Source organism: Calidris pugnax, unplaced genomic scaffold, assembly GCF_001431845.1.
Source record: "Calidris pugnax isolate Ruff unplaced genomic scaffold, ASM143184v1 scaffold260, whole genome shotgun sequence".
NCBI classification, from domain to species: Eukaryota; Metazoa; Chordata; class Aves; order Charadriiformes; family Scolopacidae; genus Calidris; species Calidris pugnax.
This window is the reverse complement of record NW_015090979.1, coordinates 89,675-109,922: the sequence shown is the minus strand read 5'-3', so window position 1 is coordinate 109,922 and position 20,248 is coordinate 89,675. Positions and strand designations below refer to the sequence as shown.

The 20,248-nt window shown below is 47.0% G+C and overlaps 2 protein-coding genes across 3 annotated transcripts; one reads left to right on the top strand and one right to left on the bottom strand.

Annotated features, from left to right (window-relative positions):
* The first annotated feature begins 111 nt into the window (after nucleotides 1–111).
* Nucleotides 112–15,368, top strand: LOC106894659 (haloacid dehalogenase-like hydrolase domain-containing protein 2). Of its 2 annotated transcripts, none has more exons than XM_014953471.1 (7): nucleotides 112–541; nucleotides 2,323–2,428; nucleotides 4,499–4,707; nucleotides 7,554–7,638; nucleotides 12,402–12,618; nucleotides 12,903–12,966; nucleotides 14,274–15,368. In XM_014953471.1, exons 2-7 carry the CDS (start codon nucleotides 2,328–2,330, stop codon nucleotides 14,375–14,377), a joined length of 780 nt encoding a protein of 259 aa, XP_014808957.1. In that variant the 5' UTR covers nucleotides 112–541; nucleotides 2,323–2,327; the 3' UTR covers nucleotides 14,378–15,368. The 2 variants fall into 2 exon arrangements, with proteins under 2 accessions (XP_014808957.1, XP_014808958.1); XM_014953472.1 differs by having other exon boundaries at nucleotides 113–541; nucleotides 2,327–2,428.
* A 1,103-nt stretch (nucleotides 15,369–16,471) lies between these two features.
* Nucleotides 16,472–18,838, bottom strand: LOC106894660 (katanin p60 ATPase-containing subunit A-like 2). Its single transcript, XM_014953473.1, has 3 exons — nucleotides 18,703–18,838; nucleotides 17,154–17,256; nucleotides 16,472–16,818 (listed from the first exon to the last, which is right to left on the bottom strand). Exons 1-3 carry the CDS (start codon nucleotides 18,784–18,786, stop codon nucleotides 16,679–16,681), a joined length of 327 nt encoding a protein of 108 aa, XP_014808959.1. The 5' UTR covers nucleotides 18,787–18,838; the 3' UTR covers nucleotides 16,472–16,678.
* Between the last annotated feature and the right edge of the window lie 1,410 nt (nucleotides 18,839–20,248).

Below are 20,248 nucleotides of genomic sequence, written 5' to 3'. Positions count from 1 at the left end.
GGGGTGGGGGGGGGGGGGGGGATGGAGTGGTGCATGTCTCCTCATGCCCTTCCCATCATGGCGAGAGGCAGGGAGGGGATGGCGGCCGGCCGTGTGAGTGAGGCAGGGCACCGGCCCCGGGTGAGAGGGGAGGCGCTCGCTGCCCCTCGGGGAGCCGTCAATGGCAGCCCCGCAGGGGAGGCCGGGCGGGCTGTCCCGGGCGGCCCTGCAGCCCCCGCTCCCCTCAGCGGAGGCCGGGGCGGCTGGGCTGCCGTGTGCTGGGCCTCCCCGGTGGAGCTCTGCCTCTCGGCCTGTGCCGTTACCCGAGGGACAGGCCCCCAGGGGGGCGAGGCCTCCTTTCCCCGTCGGCTGTGAGCCCCTTGATGCAGCCCTGTACGGCACCTCGGTCCGCCAAGGGCCAGGCGGGGTGGGACCAGATGGTCCCTCATGCCTTGACCAGCCTAAATTATCATCTATGGCTTTATCCCATCGCTGTAACTGTAACGCCTGCGTGAAGGTGAAGTTCCTCTGGATGTGTTGGGCTGCCGTTGTGAAAACTGAGGTACTGGAGCTTTTTTTTTAGGATTTCTTGCTAGGCCATGTCCTTTCTAGTCAAAATTGGGCCATGCTGAAAGCTGGTTCTGTAAATAACTGCTGGGCTGGCCAAATAAATTCACTGCAAACAGGAGAATCAGTGGAGATCTAGGATAGAAGAGGAATAATAATAATGATAATAATAAAAATCCCATTTCTGCTAACCTAGGATATTCTATCCCTGCCCTTAGCCGTGCTACCCATGCAGGCGTGGTGCCATTGCTCTGCAGTCATGTGTCTTTACCTAGAGAATTTATATAAATAGCACTTTCTTCAGTCCTCTTTTTAACGTCTCAGCACTCAGAATTCCCTGTGCTGAAGTGCCTGAGGGAAGAGAGGGTTTGGATTTTTTTTTTTTGTCATGGAGTTATGCAAATTCCATTCTGTTCAAGCACTTTTTGTGCACTCAGTGTTTTACTCAGAGAAGATGCCTTAGAAACCTGGTGCCCTCTTTTCCTGTGCAATTGATGAAGCTCCCTTAGGAGTCCTGTTGTCAGCTTTGTATCATAGGCATTTAAGTTTGGCCTGTGTAGCAACAGGCATACTATAAAATAAGCATATTTATTGCAGGGAAGCAGCAGGAATAACGGAAGTGGACTCTCAAAGATTTCTGCCCCAGTGTCCTGTACCTGAGACATTGAACTCACATGACACTGATCATTGACAAAACTGTCCTGATAGAAACTTAATTTTTTTAAGGCAGGTTCTGATCATTCTGTCGACTACTCTGCGTGCTTTTTAAAAGTACATACATGTTATGTGTGCTGTCTGTAACCAAAAGGGCTCCACATAAAATCATGATGACTTGCTGGTGGTGGCAGATCAGATGGCCCTTACTGTCTAACAAACAGGAGAGAAGCTCCCGTGTTGGAGACTTGCTAAGAAACAGCTCAGCAAACTTGCTTGTGGAGCAAAATAACAGCACTTGCAGCACACGTAAGGAGTAGTACTAATTTCCAAAGACAGCTTTTTAGACAATTTGCACGTAACCTCGCTGTTTTCTTCCCTGGTGCCTTTAGCTCTTGAACGCTGGCTTCTGTTTTGGGCTGAGTGCCCTGTACCTGCTTGTGAGACACAGAAGCTCGCTGTAGAAAGGCTGCTTGACTGTCCCCTTTGCAAGAGGCGGGAGTAACCCTTTGGGGAAACTGAACATCCCTGAGATCTCCCAGGTTAAATCCACGCTGGCACACAGGCAGTCAGCCACTGGGAGTTAGGGCCCCTGAATTGCGGGCTGGATCACCGTAGATCTCGCTTACAAGAAATAAAATTAACAATATCCACTTCTGCAGAGCGTTTTGAGCTTTATGGTCGGAGCGCTGTACCATCGCTCAGTAGTATTGTATTTATTTTTCACTTGAACGGCGCTGTTGGTGTCGATGGGACTTGCCGAAATGTGCTTGCTGAGGCCTTGAACCAGCAATACCAGACCTAATGATCCTCTTCCCAACCCTCTTAGTTGTTTAGAGAATTTTTTGACGCGCACAAATAAAGGCACTTAAAAACAAATAGCACCTGATTTCCATATATAGAGTCTTTGAGAAAATACCACCCCATCAATTATGTATTTTTTTTAAACGCTGCCTTTTATTTCTCTGTCTAAAGGGGCCCATTTAATACTGCGAGTAATGTTCTGAGTAATACCGGGCTTGGCACAAATGAGGCGCTTAACTGAGTTCCTTATTTTTATTATCCATTGTCTGCTAACCAGTTTTTTTGTTGTTTCATTTATTTGCCTTTTCCCTGGGGAAGGAAGGATGGCAGCTCGGCGTGCGCTGAAAGCTGTCTTGGTGGATCTCAACGGCACACTTCATGTTGAAGACTCAGCTGTGCCAGGCGCGCAGGAAGCTCTTAAAAGGCAAGATACCTTTTTTTTCCCCAATATCCTCTGATAGGTTATATCAACCCTGTTTGCACAAAGACCCTTCTTTAAGTAAAGCCGTGGTAACAGCATCTGCCTTTTTTTTGCTGTCGTTTATAAGGAAATGTGCAGCCAAATTCTGCTTTTATTTACATTCGTATTAATACCAAGAGAAGTCAGCAAAGGGCCTAGATATGGAAAAGTTGCCATGTATCACCTGAGCCTCTGCAGCTTTCCTAAGTTGCTCTCTAGGTCTCTTCTAGATGGAAAAAGACAATATTCAGAGTGTTTCCGCTAATTCATATGGGACTACAGCCTTAGCCAAAGTGGAAAGTAGTTAAATTAACCTCAACTACCCCATCTACACCATGGTCACTTCAGCTGAGCTGTTCCTCACTCAGTGCTTTGTTGAACTACAAGAACCTGATTGTCTGAGCCCTTTGTTATTAGTGGAATAGCAGAGAGAAAAACTTGGCCTAGAGAGCAAGGCATCCTTGGCAGAATTCTCATTTCGTTTGGTCTATCAGCCAAGTTTTATTATTTTAAAATTTTATTTCTGCTAGGTAAATGACCTTGGTCATTTTTGGGATTGAGAAACACTTGATAATACAGCCTATCCTTTGTGGGAATTTCAACACATTAATAAACAGGACAGTTAAGTACTTCTTTCTCTTCTGATGAAAGGGCGCCTAAAGAAATCAAGGCATAGTCAAATGACTTAATCTGAGGATATGTGACCCCAGGGATCTTTGTGCTGTATTGTCACACTGTTTTCCTGGAGAAGACATCTTGCAATGGATGGAGAAAAACACAAAGTGATATATGCTGCCAGGGTGAGTGAGGGAGGGCACCTTAAGATGCTGGGACAGTAAGAATTAATCAGGGGAGAGGACTAGGGTTGAATTAAGGAAGAGAAGGAGAAGTTTTTACTGGAGTTGTAGTGGGTGCTCAGATTTTTATAAAGGTAGACTGTTGCTCAAAGGAAAGGTTCACAGAGAGATTAGGAAACTGCACTTCTTCTCACAAATAATTCTGTGGAAATAATTGTCTCCTGAAGATGTAAAATTGCAAGGAAGTGAAGATTGCTCAAGTGTTGGGCATTCATTCGTTACCTTTTTACTCACTGGACCTTGCCTGCTTGGTGTTCTGTGCTGCAGGTAGCACTTGTGCCAGGTGAGAGCCAGCGTTCTCAAAAATCCATATATATAAAGAAGTGGTGATATGGTCAAGAAGAGCTTGGTATCAGTCCCATGTGTTTCTCGCCTCCAAGCCTTCAGGCCATAGACTGGACAGAAGAAATGTCTTCTGTAGAATCAGAAGGCAAACTGTTCTCTAAAGCCATTGATCCTCCTTTGTCTTCTGCTTGATTCCTCCTGAGCAGTGCCCTTGCAGGCCCTGTACTGGCTTTGACAAGGGAGGGAGTTAGAGAAGGGATATTTATTTTCAGGAGGGATTCAATTTTTAGTGTTACTTCTCAGTATTGAGGTCCACAGAAAAAAAACATAATTAATTTATTAGCAACCAGGGGACTCTTTTACCAGCTCATCCTTGTGAAGGGTCAATGTATCTGAAAAATAAGAGAAAGAAGTGGCAGGTGCAAGCAAGTCTCCAGCGTTGACCAACTTTATTCTGATGTTCTCCGTGCAGTCGTGATGCCAGTGTTTGTTTCTATAGCAACAAAGAGAGAAAGTGATGGTGGGGGAATAATTAAAGGGAATGGCGTTGAAATTGTCACTTAAAATTATTTGGTTGTTTGGTAGCATGCACTGTCAGTGTAGGGCAATAACGGGGTTTCACGTGGTATTGGTGCTCCTCAGGAAAGGGAGAAGTGGCTACAGAAGCTGACATAAAATCACCACAGAGGTGACACAGGCTCCTTGAGCTCTGGACGAGCCACAGCTGCTGTGAAATTCTCTCAGCACGTGGCGTTCAATGTATTAATTTAGCAATAAGGTTCTTCTGTTTTGGTTCAGGATGCAAACGGTCCTTGTTCAGTCCCAGAGAGAGGCGGGAGTGTGTAGACAGAGGGACACTGTGGCCAATTTGCTTTTGCTCTTCATCCATCAGGCTGCGCCGCGCTCCCGTTACCATTCGGTTTGTGACCAACACGACGAAGGAGTGCAAGAGGGAGCTGCTGGAGAGGCTGACGAAGCTGGGCTTCGACATCGCAGAAAACGAGATCTTCACCTCGCTGACAGCAGCCAGGAACCTCCTGGAGCAAAAGCAGGTGCGGCCCCTCCTCCTGGTGGACGATAAGGCCCTGCCTGATTTCACAGGTGAGGTGGAAGCTACCGAGCAACTAAGGAAACGTGGTGCTCTCTGTTCTGTAGAATGGCAGTCGTATGTGTCACCAGCCATGGTGAAGCCTGAAATGTGGAACTCTCCACAGTCATAAAGGTCCCAGCTTCTTGAGGAGTAGTGGAAATGGTGGCCAAAGCCTTCAAATGATCAGGAATTTGGGTAAAACACAATATTTTATTGAATTCCGGTGTATGAAAAAGTAATCACCGGACATTTATCACACGTACCAGTGCTGGTTTGTTTTATAGCAAGGATGTGTCAATTTGTTGGAAATCAGGTTTCTGTCAGCTATGGTGCAGAGGTTTCACTTGTAAAGAGCTGAAAAGCCAGTGTGCAGGCACACGCAGGAGACTGTTTCTCTCTTAATAGATTGTTATTAAGGTGTAAAATCTCCACGTAGTTATTGTCACTTACTTTATATTGAACATCTAGGTCTCTCCAGGTAATTATTGTCACTTATTGTGTTGATGTATTGAACATCTCAGCCCATGTACTTTTATACCTTAATGTGCGACAGGAGGTTCATCTCCCTAACTTCTCTGGATTGACAACTCTAAAGACCTGGTTGAAACTTGCTTTTTTTTTCAGATGTTCCCATTTTCCTCCGTCTGTAAGGGGAGTAGAAGATGGAAAATTTGAACTTGGACATGTCAGGCAGGTGCCTGAGCAGGGACAGTTAGTTTTTGACTTGACCACGTTGTTGTTTTAAGAGTAGTCGAGATATCTGTGTTTTTAAAATACTCACAAGTTGAAAACCATGTCTTCTATATTCAGTCTTTCATTTAAAGTCAAGGCATCAAACAATGTGGACGGCTCCCCACGGCTCCCTGCCCCTTGCCTTACGAACTGAAATCCTTACGGCTGCGTAATTTAAGTTGGTTCTGATCTTGCTGGGAGCTGGAAATTTCCCGTTAAATTTTAGTGCCATAGTCTAGTCAGTAATCTTCTGAAAAAAAAATAAGCGCCCAGGAGAACAGCCTCTGTGGGCTCTGAGAGCAATCAAACCTGATGATCTGCTCTACCTAACATCGCATCCTCAGAAGAACACCCCCACCAATGTTCTGTAGTTGTGTTCTCGGGGAGGCTTTCTTGGGTCAGAAACAGCAGAGGCAGCAGCTATTTCACTGAAGGTATTTAAATCAGTTTAGTCTTCACATGTCTGGGATCTTTCCATCAGTTTTACAGTAGCTGATGTTAATTTTGTAAAAGGTGGCACAGGGAGAGAGATCAGCAGAGTACATTGGTGGCATTGCCTGGATTGCTTGGGTCTGGAATGGATTGTTGAGTTCCTTTTTGCTACGAGTGGTTTGGCTCATATTCTCTCAGTGCTGCTCTTGAAACATTTAAGTACAATGGAGAATGCTTTAAATTCTTTTTAATGGCTGCTGTTGAAGTATTCTTTGCTGATTTCTCCATAAAGTTGGTCACAGACAGATGAACGTAATCGTTTCTTGGTTAAAGGTCCCAGATGCTTTTTGGAGGTGTCACAAATTCCACGTGGCATCTCTGAGTGTACATTGTGCTGTCTGAGCTAACTGAAGGACGTGCGGCAGGAGACATCAGCCAGTGGGCTGCAGTGACCCTCTCTGGAGACCCAGGAGCTCTAGTTGTCCCAATAAAAGTGTGAAGGTAGAACAAAAACCCCAGCAAATGCAGGATGCAGCTGATAGTCTCTTATAAATAAAACTCTCTGTTACTCCCGTTTCTCCTGTGGATGCTACTCCACTTCTGTTGCTGGTCCTGTTCAGAGGTGGCACCGCCATGTGGAAACGGTCATGGTCCTCTGGAGCAGTGCAGGACAAAGCAGGCCCAAGCTGGTCTCAAGGGGACTAATCCGCATTGAAAGATAGACCTTCCAGAAGAGCCCAAACTAATCTAGTGTAACACCTGCCAGGTCATGCTGTGATATCATCTTTGCCATCACAACCAGGCTGATAGCAAGACTGAGACACTGGGGCTGTTCAGCCTGGAGAAAAGACTGAGAGGGGACCTCATCAATACTAAGTAATAGCTAAAGGGTGGGTGGCAAGAGGATGGGGCCAGGCTCTTCTCAGTGGTGCCCAGTGACAGGACAAGGGGCACAAACTGGAACATTCTCAACGTCAGGAGGAACTTCTCTCCTTTGAGGTTGTCAGGGCCCTGGCAGAGGCTGCCCAGAGAGGGTGTGGAGTCTCCTTCTCTGGAGACATTCCAAACCTGCCTGGAGGTGTTCATGTCCACTCTGCTCTGGGTGACCCTGCTGTGGCAGGGAGTTGGACTAGATGATCTCCAGAGGTCCCTTCCAACCCCACATCATTCTGTGATTCTGTGATCTGTAGAACAATGGTCAGGCTTTATAGCCTAAGGGGAGTTTTCTTTGAGTAGAGGGAATAGAAAAACTGGATGGAATTCACTAGTTCATTGTGACTGGATGGAATTCGCTAATTCACTAATTCCTGCTTTACTGTCTTAAAAAGCAGATGAATATATGTAGAAAGGGATTCTCAGGTAACAGAAATTTATTGCGTTAAAAAAGTGATTTGTGCATTCTGCTGCATTTCAGTGAGAGAATGGCTGTTCAACACTCGCCGTTAGGACTATCCAGCTGCAGAGCTGTGTCTGTTGTGAAGGATGTCAGACTCTGGATGGATCGACATCTTTTCCACAAACACTTTCCTCATTTCTAAAAGGCATAAAACTGGTCTATGTGATGTGTCTGTGTTCAGAAAATGCTCTTTTTTTTTTTTTTTTTTCTCCAAAGGGATTTATTGTGCTCGCTGAGTGGGTACTGCTAAGTATGAGTGAAATTCAGTTCTCTCAGAGTCATATTTTGGTTTTCCAGGGGTGGCCACTGACAATCCCAATGCAGTGGTGGTAGGACTGGCTCCTGAGCACTTTCACTATGAGATGATGAACAGAGCGTTTCGGTAAGTGGCTTGCTTTCTCCTCGTGGCTTTTGGAGTGGTGGCTGTCTTTGTGCTGGGCTCTGCACCTCTACACAGGCGAGGAAATTCTTCTCTTGCAGGGAAAAGCAGGTGGCAGCACTGTCACTGTTACATCTGAGAGAGAGACACCAACCTTGGTGAATATGGGGCCTTATCCATGAACTTCAGCCAGTCCAGCCTTGGTTTTCCTGGCTTTCAGTCTGTAAATTAACTACAGAAGTACAGTCCTGGTTGTTGTTGAGGTGAAAAAGTCAGCAGTGCTTCAAGAGGAGGTACACAAACCCAAGGATGTTGGGAAGTATTTGGGAGATGGCTTCTATGTTCAAACCTCAGCCTTTGGACCCCAAATATTATAGAGAAGGAAATCCGGTATTTAGGGCAGATTATTCCTTACGTACCTAATGCAGGTTTTCTAGCAATATCTACTGGAGCATTTTGCCTTCAGGAGTGGACAGCACAATGTCCTGGGCTACTTGAACTATGGATCAGACTTGGTCTTGTCTGTGCAACCCCATGGACACTCCAGGCCTGGGGGCAGAGTGGCTGGAGCTGCCTATTGGAAAAGGACCTGGGGGTGTTGGTTGAGAGCAGGCTGAACATGACCCAGCAGTGTGCCCAGGTGGCCAAGAAGCCACCAGCATCCTGAACTCTATCAGGAACGGTGTAGCCAGCAGGACTGGGGCAGTGGCCATCCCCCTGGACTGGGCACTGGGGAGGCCCCACCTCGAGGGCTGGGTCCAGTTTGGGCCACTCACGACAGGAAAGACATTGAGGTGCTGGAGCGTGCCCAGAGAAGGTCGATGGAGCTGGTGAGGGGTCTGGAGCACAAGTCTGGTGAGGAGAGGCTGAGGGAGCTGGGGGTGTTCAGCCTGGAGAAAAGGAGGCTGAGGGGAGACCTTCTCACTCTCTCCAACTCCCTGAAAGGAGGGTGTAGCCAGGGGGGGGTCGGTCTCTTCTCCCAAGGAACAGGCGATGGGACAAGAGGAAATGGCCTCAAGTTGCACCAGGGGAGGTTTAGGATGGATATTAGGAACAATATTTACATGGAAGGGGTTATCAAGCCTTGGAAGAGCCTGCCCAGGGCAATGGTGGAGTCACCACCCTTGGAGGTATTTAAAAGCCGGGCAGACGTGGTGCTGAGGGACATGGGTTAGTGGTGGTTTTGTCAGTGTTGAACTCGATGATCTGAAAGGTCCTTTCCAACCTGGACAATTCTATGATTCTGTGATTCCTGAAGCTCTTTGTCTTGTGTATTGTTGAAGGGGTAAATAAGATGAAATGTACCTGTAGCCATACGGGTGCAGTAGTGTGTGCAGACGTGCGTGGCCACGTGTCCTTCTCCTCACAGCGCTCTTGGTTTCAACTTGAAAAAAGCCCTTAGCTTCAAAGACGTGAACATGAGCCTGTTGCTGGGTTTATCCCCAGTGATGTGCCTTTTGTGACGACATCCAAAGAGGGAGTATGGATTACTGCTCACCAGGGTCTTGTGGAGGCTCCTTGGAGTAGGAAACGGGTGCTGTTCTTACCTTGCCTGCCAGTTCTGTGCCATAAGAACCTGTACTGACCCAAACGGACGCCCCCTCTGCCTCCCTAGTGCATGTTGCTGGTGGCATCGATTTTAGAGTTTTACAGCACGCTCGTGAGTGGACTCTTCATTTCTCAATCACAAATTCCAGTGCTTACATCATTTTATTGATATTTCTGTCATGAATGTATTAGCTGTCGAGTAACAGTCATTAGCTGCCTGGGGCTGGGGACGGGGGCACTCGAAACAAGAGTCATGGCAGAGTCCCTGAGGGCCCCAGCCCAGCAGAGGGAGGAAAGCCTGCAGAGCTGGCCGAGGTTGTCCCAGACTGGATTTGGGCTTTTTTGCATTAAAAGCAGAACGGAACAGTTGCTCTGGCGATGGAAGGAAGGTGCTGAAGGCCAAATGCAGCCCCCTGCAGCGGGCAGTGGGTTTTTCCTGCTGCATTTTCCCCCCAGTCTTCTACTGAGGGGAGACTGTTCTGCTGGTGTCAGTTTTGTTTGGTCTAATGGAAATATTAACCACTGCCACCATTTTCTTCTCCTCGAGCTTTGTGCTGTGTCCTTTATTCCTTGTTCTTTACTGCTCAGGTAGTTGAAAAACTTGGGATTTGCGTTGCTCACAGCAGAACTTTCAGGTGAATCCGATGAAACTCAGGTATCTGCTGTGCCGATGCCAGCGTCTGAGCTGCTGACCCGGGCTCCTGAGGGAGGGAGGAGGCACTTGCAAGGCATCATTCGTTTTTCCCCTAGTAGAGCTTAAAATAGGACAGTTGAACTGTGCCCTAGAAGTGTTTTTTTCCTCTCCACTGACTGTGAAGAGCCCAGTCTGACTAATTACCCGGTAGGCAACCACCCAGTTGATATCAAACATTAGATTAGGTAAATCTAACCCAACACAAGTCCCACGATGAGATACACAGAGTAGTGCTGTTCTCCAGGCGTCATTTAAAATGACTGAGACTAAATTTCTCTTTCTGTAGACGTGGGATTTTGATGCCACGCTTGAAAGAATTCTCTCAGGTGAGATCTTTCCCACGAACTGCTGAATGCAAGGGGTTGTGGTGCTGCTGTCAAATTAAATTTTCCTGTGTCCTAGAGGAATCCTCCCATCGCGAACACGTCTGGCTGCTCACAGATGCTCTTGCCAGCTCTCTTCTTCTTCAGCCAGCTTTGGAAAGCACTGATTTGTGATAATTAAGTGCAATGAAATATTATCATTTGTGTAGTGCTCAGAGTTCCCAGCAGGTGGGAAGGAGCAGACGTCCTCCAAGGAGAACACAGCTCACCTAAAGCAGCCTCTTTGAGTAGAGCTCCAGAAAGGCGGTGAAGGGGCAAAGCAAGATTTTGTGTGGTTTTGGGGCCCCTCATGACAGGAAAGACATTGAGGTGCTGGAGGGTGTCCAGAGAAGGGCAACAGAGCTGGTGAGGGGTCTGGAGCACAAGTCTGGTGAGGAGAGGCTGAGGGAGCTGGGGGTGTTCAGCCTGGAGAAAAGGAGGCTGAGGGGAGACCTTCTCGCTCTCTCCAACTCCCTGCAAGGAGGGTGTAGCCAGGGGGGGTCGGTCTCTTCTCCCAAGGAACAGGTGATGGGACACTCCAGGCAATGCCATGTTCTGTGCAGATTTTTAACAGGAAGGACAGCTGTCAGAGGAGGAACCCCAAGGAGGGTCTGTGCCAGGAAGGCTGGAGGATCTGGGCTGTTGGGCGGGAAGCAGTTCCCAGTGTGAACCTTAGGAAGTTCAATGAAGCCAATTGCAAGGTCCTGCACCAGGGTCAGGGCAACCACAACCACAAATCCAGGCTGGGTAGAGAAAGCTGGAGAGCAGCCCTGAGGAGAAGGACTTGGGGGTGTTGGTGGATAAGAAGCTCAACAGGAGCTGGCAACATGCGCTGGCAGCCCAGAAAGCCCCCCACACCCTGGGCTGCATCCCCAGCAGCGTGGCCAGCAGGGCCAGGGGGGGATTCTGCCCCTCTGCTCTGCTCTGGGGAGACCCCCCTGCAGGGCTGCCTCCAGCTCTGGGGCCACCAACAGCAGAAGGACAGGGACCTGTTGGAATGAGTCCAGCAGAGGGCCATGAAGATGCTGGGAGGGCTGGAGCTCCTCTGCTGTGAGGACAGGCTGAGAGAGTTGGGGGGGTTCAGCCTGGAGAAGAGAAGGCTTTGGGGAGACCTTAGAGCCCCTTCCAGTCCCTCAAGGGGCTCCAGGAGAGATGGGGAGGGACTCTGGATCAGGGAGGGGAGCCATAGGATGAGGGGGAAGGGTTTGACACTGAAAGAGGGGAGATGGAGATGAGATCTGGGGAAGAACTTCTTTGGTGTGAGGGTGGTGAGACCGTGGCCCAGGTTGGCCAGAGAAGCTGTGGCTGCCCCATCCCTGGAGGGGTTCAAGGCCAGGTTGGAGGGGGCTTGGAGCAACCTGGTCTGGTGGGAGGTGTCCCTGCCCAGGGCAGGGGGTTGGAACGGGATGATCTTTAAGGTTCTTTCCAACTCAAGTCATTCTATGATTCTAAATCCAGTTTAATTTCTAAAAGGCTCAGTAATAGTGCTGTTAACTGGGGAATTTGGTGGGACATGAACACACCTAATATCTTTGTGCTCTTAACTTTGCTATTGTCATTCCTCCGACGTTAAAATATGAAGTTAAGGTAAGATGATTTATCCTGTACCTGGGACTATCCTGAACACCCATCCCTGCTGGGATCACGTAGCTGTTTGCTGTTAGAGGTGATACCAACATCCCCAAGAGCTGCTGGGCTGTGGAGTTCCTGGCAGCAGAGTCCTGAAGGTCCTGCTGGGTTCTTGGTCCAAGCTAGGAGATAAAGGCTCTGCCCCTCAACCTGCTACCTACAGCCCCTGCCTGGGGTTAACGTATTTTAAATTATTTGTGTGGTGACATCAGCTGGGTTCTAATGTTGGGATGTTTGCCTTGGTGAAAAGTGAGGCAGCTTAGAGTAACGACCTTATTGCAGAGATACAGCAGGACTTAAAAATCCTGTTAAAATCCTCAAGATAAGAAATTCTTTATTTGGGGGATTTATGTATTAGCTGTTCCTGGGGAAAAGAAAGGAAGGAACTTTGTTTAACTCTTCAGATGAATGTGGGCTTGCGTTATAATTTGGATCTTCATGAAAGTCATTGTCATCAACCTAAAATGAAAGCCAGTTCGGGCCTCCAACTGTGAATATCATTTCTTTAATATAATTTTTTGTACTTCCTTTAGGTTGATTTTGGATGGTGCTCCTCTCATAGCTATACACAAAGCCAGGTATTACAAGAAAAAAGATGGCTTGGCTCTGGGACCTGGACCTTTTGTAACGGGGCTGGAGTACGCGACGGACGCCAAAGCGACGGTGGTGGGGAAGCCGGAGAAGACCTTCTTCCTGGAAGCTCTGCGGGGGACAGACTGTGCCCCAGAGGAGGCCGTCATGATCGGTGACGTACGTGGGGACCTTGTCACCTGCAGATTGAACGAGGGGTGAAAACTTGCAGGATTTAACGAGGAGTCTGTGGGGTGGGTTCTCTTCATGCAGTCACTAGAAGCCTGTAGTAAATCTTTCCTGTGATGGTTTCTCTAACAGGTAGCTAAAAGATTTGACCCCTTGCAGCTGCTTTTGAGTGGGTGGTTAGTGACATGCAAAGCAGAGAATGTGTTTTCATGAAAAACATGTTGAGAAATAAGTGCCTGTGACCACTAACCAGCTCATCTCCTCTTCTGTCCCAGGACTGCAGGGACGACGTTGGTGGCGCCCAGAACGCAGGCATGCGTGGCATCTTGGTCAGGACTGGTGAGTATGCAGTGGAGCAGTCATTTTGGGAGACAGCTGATATTGTAGGTGTGAATTTTTTTCTCTAACAACTCTAAAATCCTGAGCACTGGTCAAGGAGCAGAGAGAACCCCATTTCTGTGACATCTTAGATCACTGAAATCAGTCTTAGCAACGTAGCCACGGATCCTTCAGGAGCTCTGGTGACATTCTGCAGTGATTACACTGGTCATAAAAGTCATTTTCCTTCAGACAAAAGTGGAACCCGAAGGGAGTGACAGGTATTATCCATGTTATGGATGGGTTATGGATGGTACCGTGGAGTGGGGAAGGTCTTTCTGAGTGGCACCTGCTCGTGTTGAAAGTGAAAGCAAGTGATCATACTCATAAAACCCAGAAGGGAAGGTGATAACATTATATTTCAAGAACCTATAACATGAATATCTGAATAGTCAGTGAGGGAATAGTGCCAGTGCATGAGTTACACTAATTTTGAACCAAAGCTGCCCCTGGAGGAATCTTCAGTCATGGACAAGTGGCCCGTGAGCCAGCAATGGGCCCTTGTGGCCAAGAAGGCCAAGGGCATCCTGGGGGGCATCAGGAAGAGTGTGACCAGCAGGTGGAGGGAGGTCATCCTGCCCCTCTGCTCTGCCCTGGGGAGGCCCCAGCTGGAGCACTGGGACCAGTTCTGGGCTCCCCAGTTCCAGAAGGACAGGGAACTGCTGGAGAGGGGACAGTGGAAACTACAAAGATGATCAAAGGACTGGAGCATCTCTTGGCTGAGAGACCTGGGTCTGTTCAGCCTGGAGACAAGACTAAGAGGGGACCTCATCAATGCTGACCAGTATCTAAAGGGTGGGTGGCAAGAGGATGGGGCCAGACTCTTCTCAGTGGTGCCCGGTGACAGGACAAGGGACAACGGGCACAAACTGGAACATGGGAAATTCCATCTCAACATGAGGAGGAACTTCTTTCCTGTGAGGTTGGCAGAGCCCTGGAAGAGGCTGCCCAGAGAGGGTGTGGAGTCTCTGTAGACATTCAAAATGGACACGCTCCTCTCCAATCTGCTCCTGGTGGCCCTGCTCTCGCAGGGGGTTGGACTAGATGATCTCCAGAGGTTCCTTCCAACTCTGACCATTCCATGATTCAGTCAGGCTCAGTGTTTCTTTAGGGAAGATGGTGAGATGTTTGTTGCAGAAGAACCTTAGATGGGCATTCCTCCTACCGTGGCTGGTTGTTACTGATCCAAGGAGGCTGTGATTTTCAGGGGGGAAAAAAAGATACCCAAAGCAGCTTGGTAAATGCATCTTTTTGTTAATCTGTTCCAGGTAAATATCGACCAGCAGATGAAGACAAAATCAATCCTGCTCCTTACTTAACCTGTGAGAATTTCCCAGCGGCGGTGGAACATATCCTAGAGCATCTGCTGTGAGGAAGGGAATAGTTAGTTTGAAGGAACGTCCGTGCCACATAATTTCCTTTACTTTGGCTTCAAAAATTAAGGTTGCAGGATCAATGCATGCATCAGCAGCCCAGCTGTGAGCTCCTCCCACTCAGCAGAGCTGGGAAGCCCCTTTCCTGTAGTAGATTCAGGAGGATGCGATGAGGGACCGCGGATGCTCAGCAGGTGAGACAGACGGGATACAAACTGCTGAATAAGCTAAATTGGAAAAAAAAAACCACAACAAAACACTGGAAATACTCAAATATAAACCTCAAAGACTAACAGAGCCGTAGTCAGCCTGTAGTGATTTCACTGAGCATGCCTCTGCTCTGCTCTAATTTAAAGGTAGGGAGAATGCACATTGAGAAGTGACTTTTAAATTAAAATATCACCATTGTTTAATAATAACTACTGTTTGATATCTTTCCTCTCATTAGAACAGATGCTGGGGTTTTTTTGTTTTTCAGATTTTACATCAAATTAAAACTGTCAGCACTTTACAGATGTTTTAATTAGATGCTGTTATTAAAAAGAATGGTACAGAAACAAAAAAATCTGGTATTAAATGCCTCAGAGACTGTGAATTTTTGAAATTAGACTTCAGCGGGGTCCTATTAATGCTACAGTTGCAAAATTTTACTATTGTTGGTGGGTTTTTTTTGTTTCTTTTTAATGTTATGGGAAAAAAATCCTTCACGAGCCATGGGGACAGATTCCAGTTTTTCCACAGTTGGTTAGTAGAGCCGTAAAATGAAATTTAATTCTGTAGTAGGCAGAGCTTTTCCTACGCGCTAAATCCCCCAACACGAACCAACTTCGTAATGACAGTAAATAGCTTTTCTGGTCCATTTGCAAACTGTAATAATCAAAGTCCTTTACAGTTTGTTTTACAGTGCTCCTGAGTGTTAAATTATTAGATTGTAATTATACATTGCTGGAGTATTAACCTTATTGAAAATATAGTTTTGTGTTAATGAGCCGTTGCTTGTTCTTGTTAAGAAAAATCATGGTGATGAATGAAAGGGAAGCTCTCCTTAGATGAAAGATTGTCTGCGGGCTCAGATTTAATCTCTGTCCGAGACACAACGTGTGGATGGAGCAGACTTTGCACTAGAAATACAAGAAATTATAACCCTCCCAGGAACAAAAAATGCCTCTAGATACCGTTTTTGTGCCCTCGGTTTGGAATAAATTCACACATCTTATGTCGATGCCAGCACTGCTTAAGTGGTGGTGCCATCAGGGAGGTTTTTGGTCAGGTTCAGGAGGAGAGAGATCTACAAGAAAAACCCCATGGAGACATTTCCCAGAATGACTTGTGACAACTGAGTGATGCTGGAATGAATAACAGAGACTGTCCCGGAGCTGGAAGTCATGGAAAATCGTGGTACCTATCTCACAAACCCATGTGAGGAAAATACTGGGAGAACCACAAAGAGGGTAACTGTCTTGCTAAGCGAGAGAGGGGCAAGCAATGAGACCCGACAGTCTGAAAAAATGACTGATTAGAGTTTCTAATTAAAAGATGATGTGGCAGTCCCTGACTCTGTGTAAGCAGAAGAGTCTCCAGCTTGGCTAGCATTTACCTCTGAGCTGCAAAGACTCGCTGTTTGTGAACAGCGGGTAACCAAGCCAGTTTTGAGTTAGATTGGCCTAAATCCGCTGGTTTTCTACGTCTCCAAGTTCCTCTAATTCCTTGCCTTGGGAATAGGCCAAACCAACTGGAAAATAAGGCATTTGGCCCATGAAGGCTTTGTTTTTAGCTAAAAATGATGACAAACTAAACAAATCTACAACGTATTGCTATGGTCCCAAATTTCACTGAAAGTGGTCGCATTTCATTATAAAGGGTGCAGGTCTCTGCTGGTTCTGATGCTCTGGTGAGTCTCAGAAAGGGAGAATTACACTAATTATCTAACTGTTCTTAACAAGCTTTCTGCTCCAGTTCTTCTACCCCAAACCTGGTAAGAACTGACTTGAATAAAGACTGAGAAGCAATCTATCTTTTAAGTCTTTATCCATAAAATTAAGGCTGGAGCCTTCATTACACAGCAACTGCCATCATGTTATTTCCATGAAGAATGTTTTTTGAACATTCCCAAACACCCCTCCAATTAAACACCCATAACCAAACACCCCTGCAATTAAATCCTGAAAGTGAAGACTTCCCCCTGGCATTTGCCACTGCGTTCTCTTCCCTGGAAATGGCAGCACTTTCTTCCCCTTCACCACTGGATCCTTTGGAGGCAAAAGGCTTGGAAGTTTTCAGTCTTTCAGGTTTTTTTCTCTTTAAACTGACTCAAATTCTCTCTGCCAAGCTGTGTATTTCTGGCTTAGGTTCTTTGCTGATGGCTTGGTGTGGGCAATCACATCGAGGAAATCTGCTGTGGTGATCGTCTCTAATCGGATCACGGGGAAGTTACTGTTACCTAAAGAGAAAAAAAAATATTAAATGCTGTTATTATTATCAAAAGACATTCTTCTATGTCCCTGCTTAATGCAACACTTAATACACGAAAACAGTAAGCCTAGGGAGATAAGAAAAATTTATATTTGTGCAGAGAGCACAGATACAGCTTTAAAAAGAGCCCTGATTTTCTAAAACGTTAGTTTAGGTGTGTGTTTTAGAAGGACACAGTTTAAAACTTTTCTAAGCAGATAACAGAGCTCCACCTGCTGGGGCTAAAACTGTAATTCCCAGAGTTGGAGCAGGAGATCGGCGTTTCCCAGATGGAATTCTCCCCTGGGAGCTGGGGTTAGTTACCTGGCTGGTGATTTTCAAGAGCGTCGAAAATTTTCCTCACTGGCCTCATGGCTGCTTCCTTGCACACGAGTTTTATGTCTGAGCCAGAGTAACCCTCTGTTTCCTGGGATCAGAAGGGTACATTACAGCTCACAGGCTTACAAATTGCACAGGAATGGTGTTTACAAGCATATAGATTTATATAAAATATGTATAAAGACTATTCCTATCTAAAATACATATATACACACAAACACACATAATATTTTTATGTTTACCCATTATGATGCTTGTTCTTGTTTTGATTTCCCACAGTAAGAGCAAGGAAAATACTGGGCATTTTCTTTCTAAAGGGCAATTTCCCATAGATGAAGTAAACCCCACTTTTCTGTGTCTCTTCCCAGCTTTCCTGTTAATAAATAACTATATTCCCTTATTAACATTTACGAAACAAAAACTGAGTACCATCCTCTATGTGAACACATGTAAAAAGGGCCCTTTATGAATACAAGAGATTTAGAAATAATTATTTTTAAGCTATTTTTCCAAGAATTCAGGGTGTGACAAAGGGCTGAATGAAGAAAGCCTGGTTTTCCAGTGAATCTCTTTGCTGTCTAAATGCTCTTTTCTCCCGCAGCAGTGGAGCTGTGACAAACCTTCCCCACACAATTAACTGCTCATTACCCCGATGAATTGGAAGCGCTCCCAGCTTGGTGAGAAGAACGATAAAATATCCTGTTGCTGGAAGTCTCCCTGTATTTAAGGCTGCAAAGCTGGCCCAGCAGAGAGGATGAGAACACACCAGTTTGCTAGCAGAGCTGTGTGAAACCAGCACTTTCCACAGCCGGGTGGAACGCTCAGCCCCGTGTCTCGCTGGTTTGCCCTTGGCTGGAGACTCAAACCGAGCTGAGGTCCTACCTCCAGCTCTGTATCTCATCATGGTTTCACACAGAGGTGATGTCCCAACTGTCTGGACCTCTTCTGCCATGACATAATGCTACCGCTGTGGGTGATACATCACGGAATCATGGAATGGTAGAGGTTGGAAGGGACCTCTGGAGATCATCTAGTCCAACCCCCTGCCACAGCAGGTCCACCCAGAGCAGGTTGCACAGGAATATATCCAGGAGGGGTTTGAATGTCTCCAGAGAAGGAGACTCCACCACTCTCTGGGCAGCCTCTTCCAGGGCTCTGCCACCCTCAAAGGAAAAGTGTGTTTCCTCACGTTCAGATGGAATTTCCTGCGTTGCAGTTTGTGCCCATTGCCTCTTGTCCTGTCACCGGGCACCACTGAGAAGAGTCTGGCCCCATCCTCTTGCCACCCACCCTTTAGATATTGCTCAGCATTGATGAGGTCCCCTCTCAGTCTTCTCTTCTCCAGGCTGAACAGCCCCAGGTCCCTCAGCCTTTCCTCAGCAGAGAGATGCTCCATCCCTTGATCATCTCTGTAGCCTCCGCTGGACTCTCTCCAGCAGTTCCCTGGCCTTGAACTGTCACTCTTGCTGACCATTCCCACTCAGGAAGACCTAAAGCACCAAGCAGGCATCATCCCCTCACTCTGCTGTCTCACCTGGCCCAGCAAGCCGTAGTCCAGATCTGTTCTCAGCTCCACTCCTCTGCTGTTGCTCAGAGGGGGCAGCCAGTGCTGGATCATGGCCCTCCGGGCCTCTTTACTGGGGAGGTCCACCAAAATCCTCTTCTCCAACCGCCGCAGCATGGCAGAGTCTAACTCCCTGCAAGCAAAGGAGGAGAGGAATCATCTCAGTGCATCTCGCTGAGGGAGCTGCGGCGCTGACAGCGAGCTCCTCGCTGCAGGGACCGACACTTTTCAGCCCCACCTGTAACTGTGTCAACCTAATTTCAAACCAAAAAAAAAAAAAAAAAAAAAAAAAAAAGGATTAACTATCCTGGGTATTCCTGTTGACTGACAGTGAGGCTTAACAGAAACAAGCAGAAGCTGTAGTTCTCTTCCCTGGCTCTGCTACTCCTCTCCCTCTCTCTCGTTGCTATTAAGGAGACACTACAAATTGTCTGTCTGGGGCACTGTCGGGACTAATTAATCACTACTTTGTAAGGGATGCTTAGTAGGTACAAAATACAGGCTGAAGGTCTTGGATGCGAGGGCCACGTTTATGGCAGACCAAGATGTCGAGCTGAGGCTGCTCCTAAAATACAAATTATAAATAATACAGCCACAAAGGAGAATATCCTTATGAAAAGGATCCTGTGAAGGACGGACAGGACATGGATAAATATGCCAGTGAGCCAAAAAAGCACGAGGCTGTCACCATCAACCCTGATCAGCAAAAAAAAAACAAATTAAAAAATACAAAATTTTAGGACTACTCTTCATTTCCACTTGCTTGCGGTGTGCAAAAGAAGCTTGAAAGAAAAGCAAATGTTTCTTTCTGTTCTTTTCTCAGTGCTTTTCATCACCATCTAGAACGAGCCCTTCTTGCCAGTGCCAGTCTGTGGAGCCTCGGGAGGATGCCCAGACACCAAGTCCTCCCACTCACGCGTCCACACAGTTCACTTTAATCTAATTTTTTCCCCAAGTTTGAACTGAAGGGTAACACAACCCAACAACAGAATTCCTGCTCCAGGCCATCCCTCGTCACCTGTGTAATGGGAACGGTCTACAAGTACCCCAGTCATCCATACAATTTTCTAGAAGAAATAGCTGCTATAAGATATTTACTCGCTCTAAAAGTCTCCAGTGCCTTCCAGGAGCTGCTCTGAACTATGGTCCTCCCAAGGCCTCTACCAGTCTTTCTCTGCTGGCCCCATTCAAGACAGATCCGTAACACACCAACAGAGCTTACTTCTGTCACCTTTGGTGTCTTGTCCTTGGTTTTTAATAGCAAACGTTTTCTACTGGCATAGCACATGATAAAGAAAACCAAACAAATGGGCTCCCAAAAAATAGAATGGTTTGGGTTGGAAGGAACCTTAAAGATCATCCAGTTCCATCCCCCTGCCATGGACAGGGACACCTCCCACCAGACCTGGTTGCTCCAAGCCCCCTCCAACCTGGCCTTGAACCCCTCCAGGGATGGGGCAGTCACAGCTTCTCTGGGCAACCTGGGCCAGGCTCTCACCACCCTCACACCAAAGAA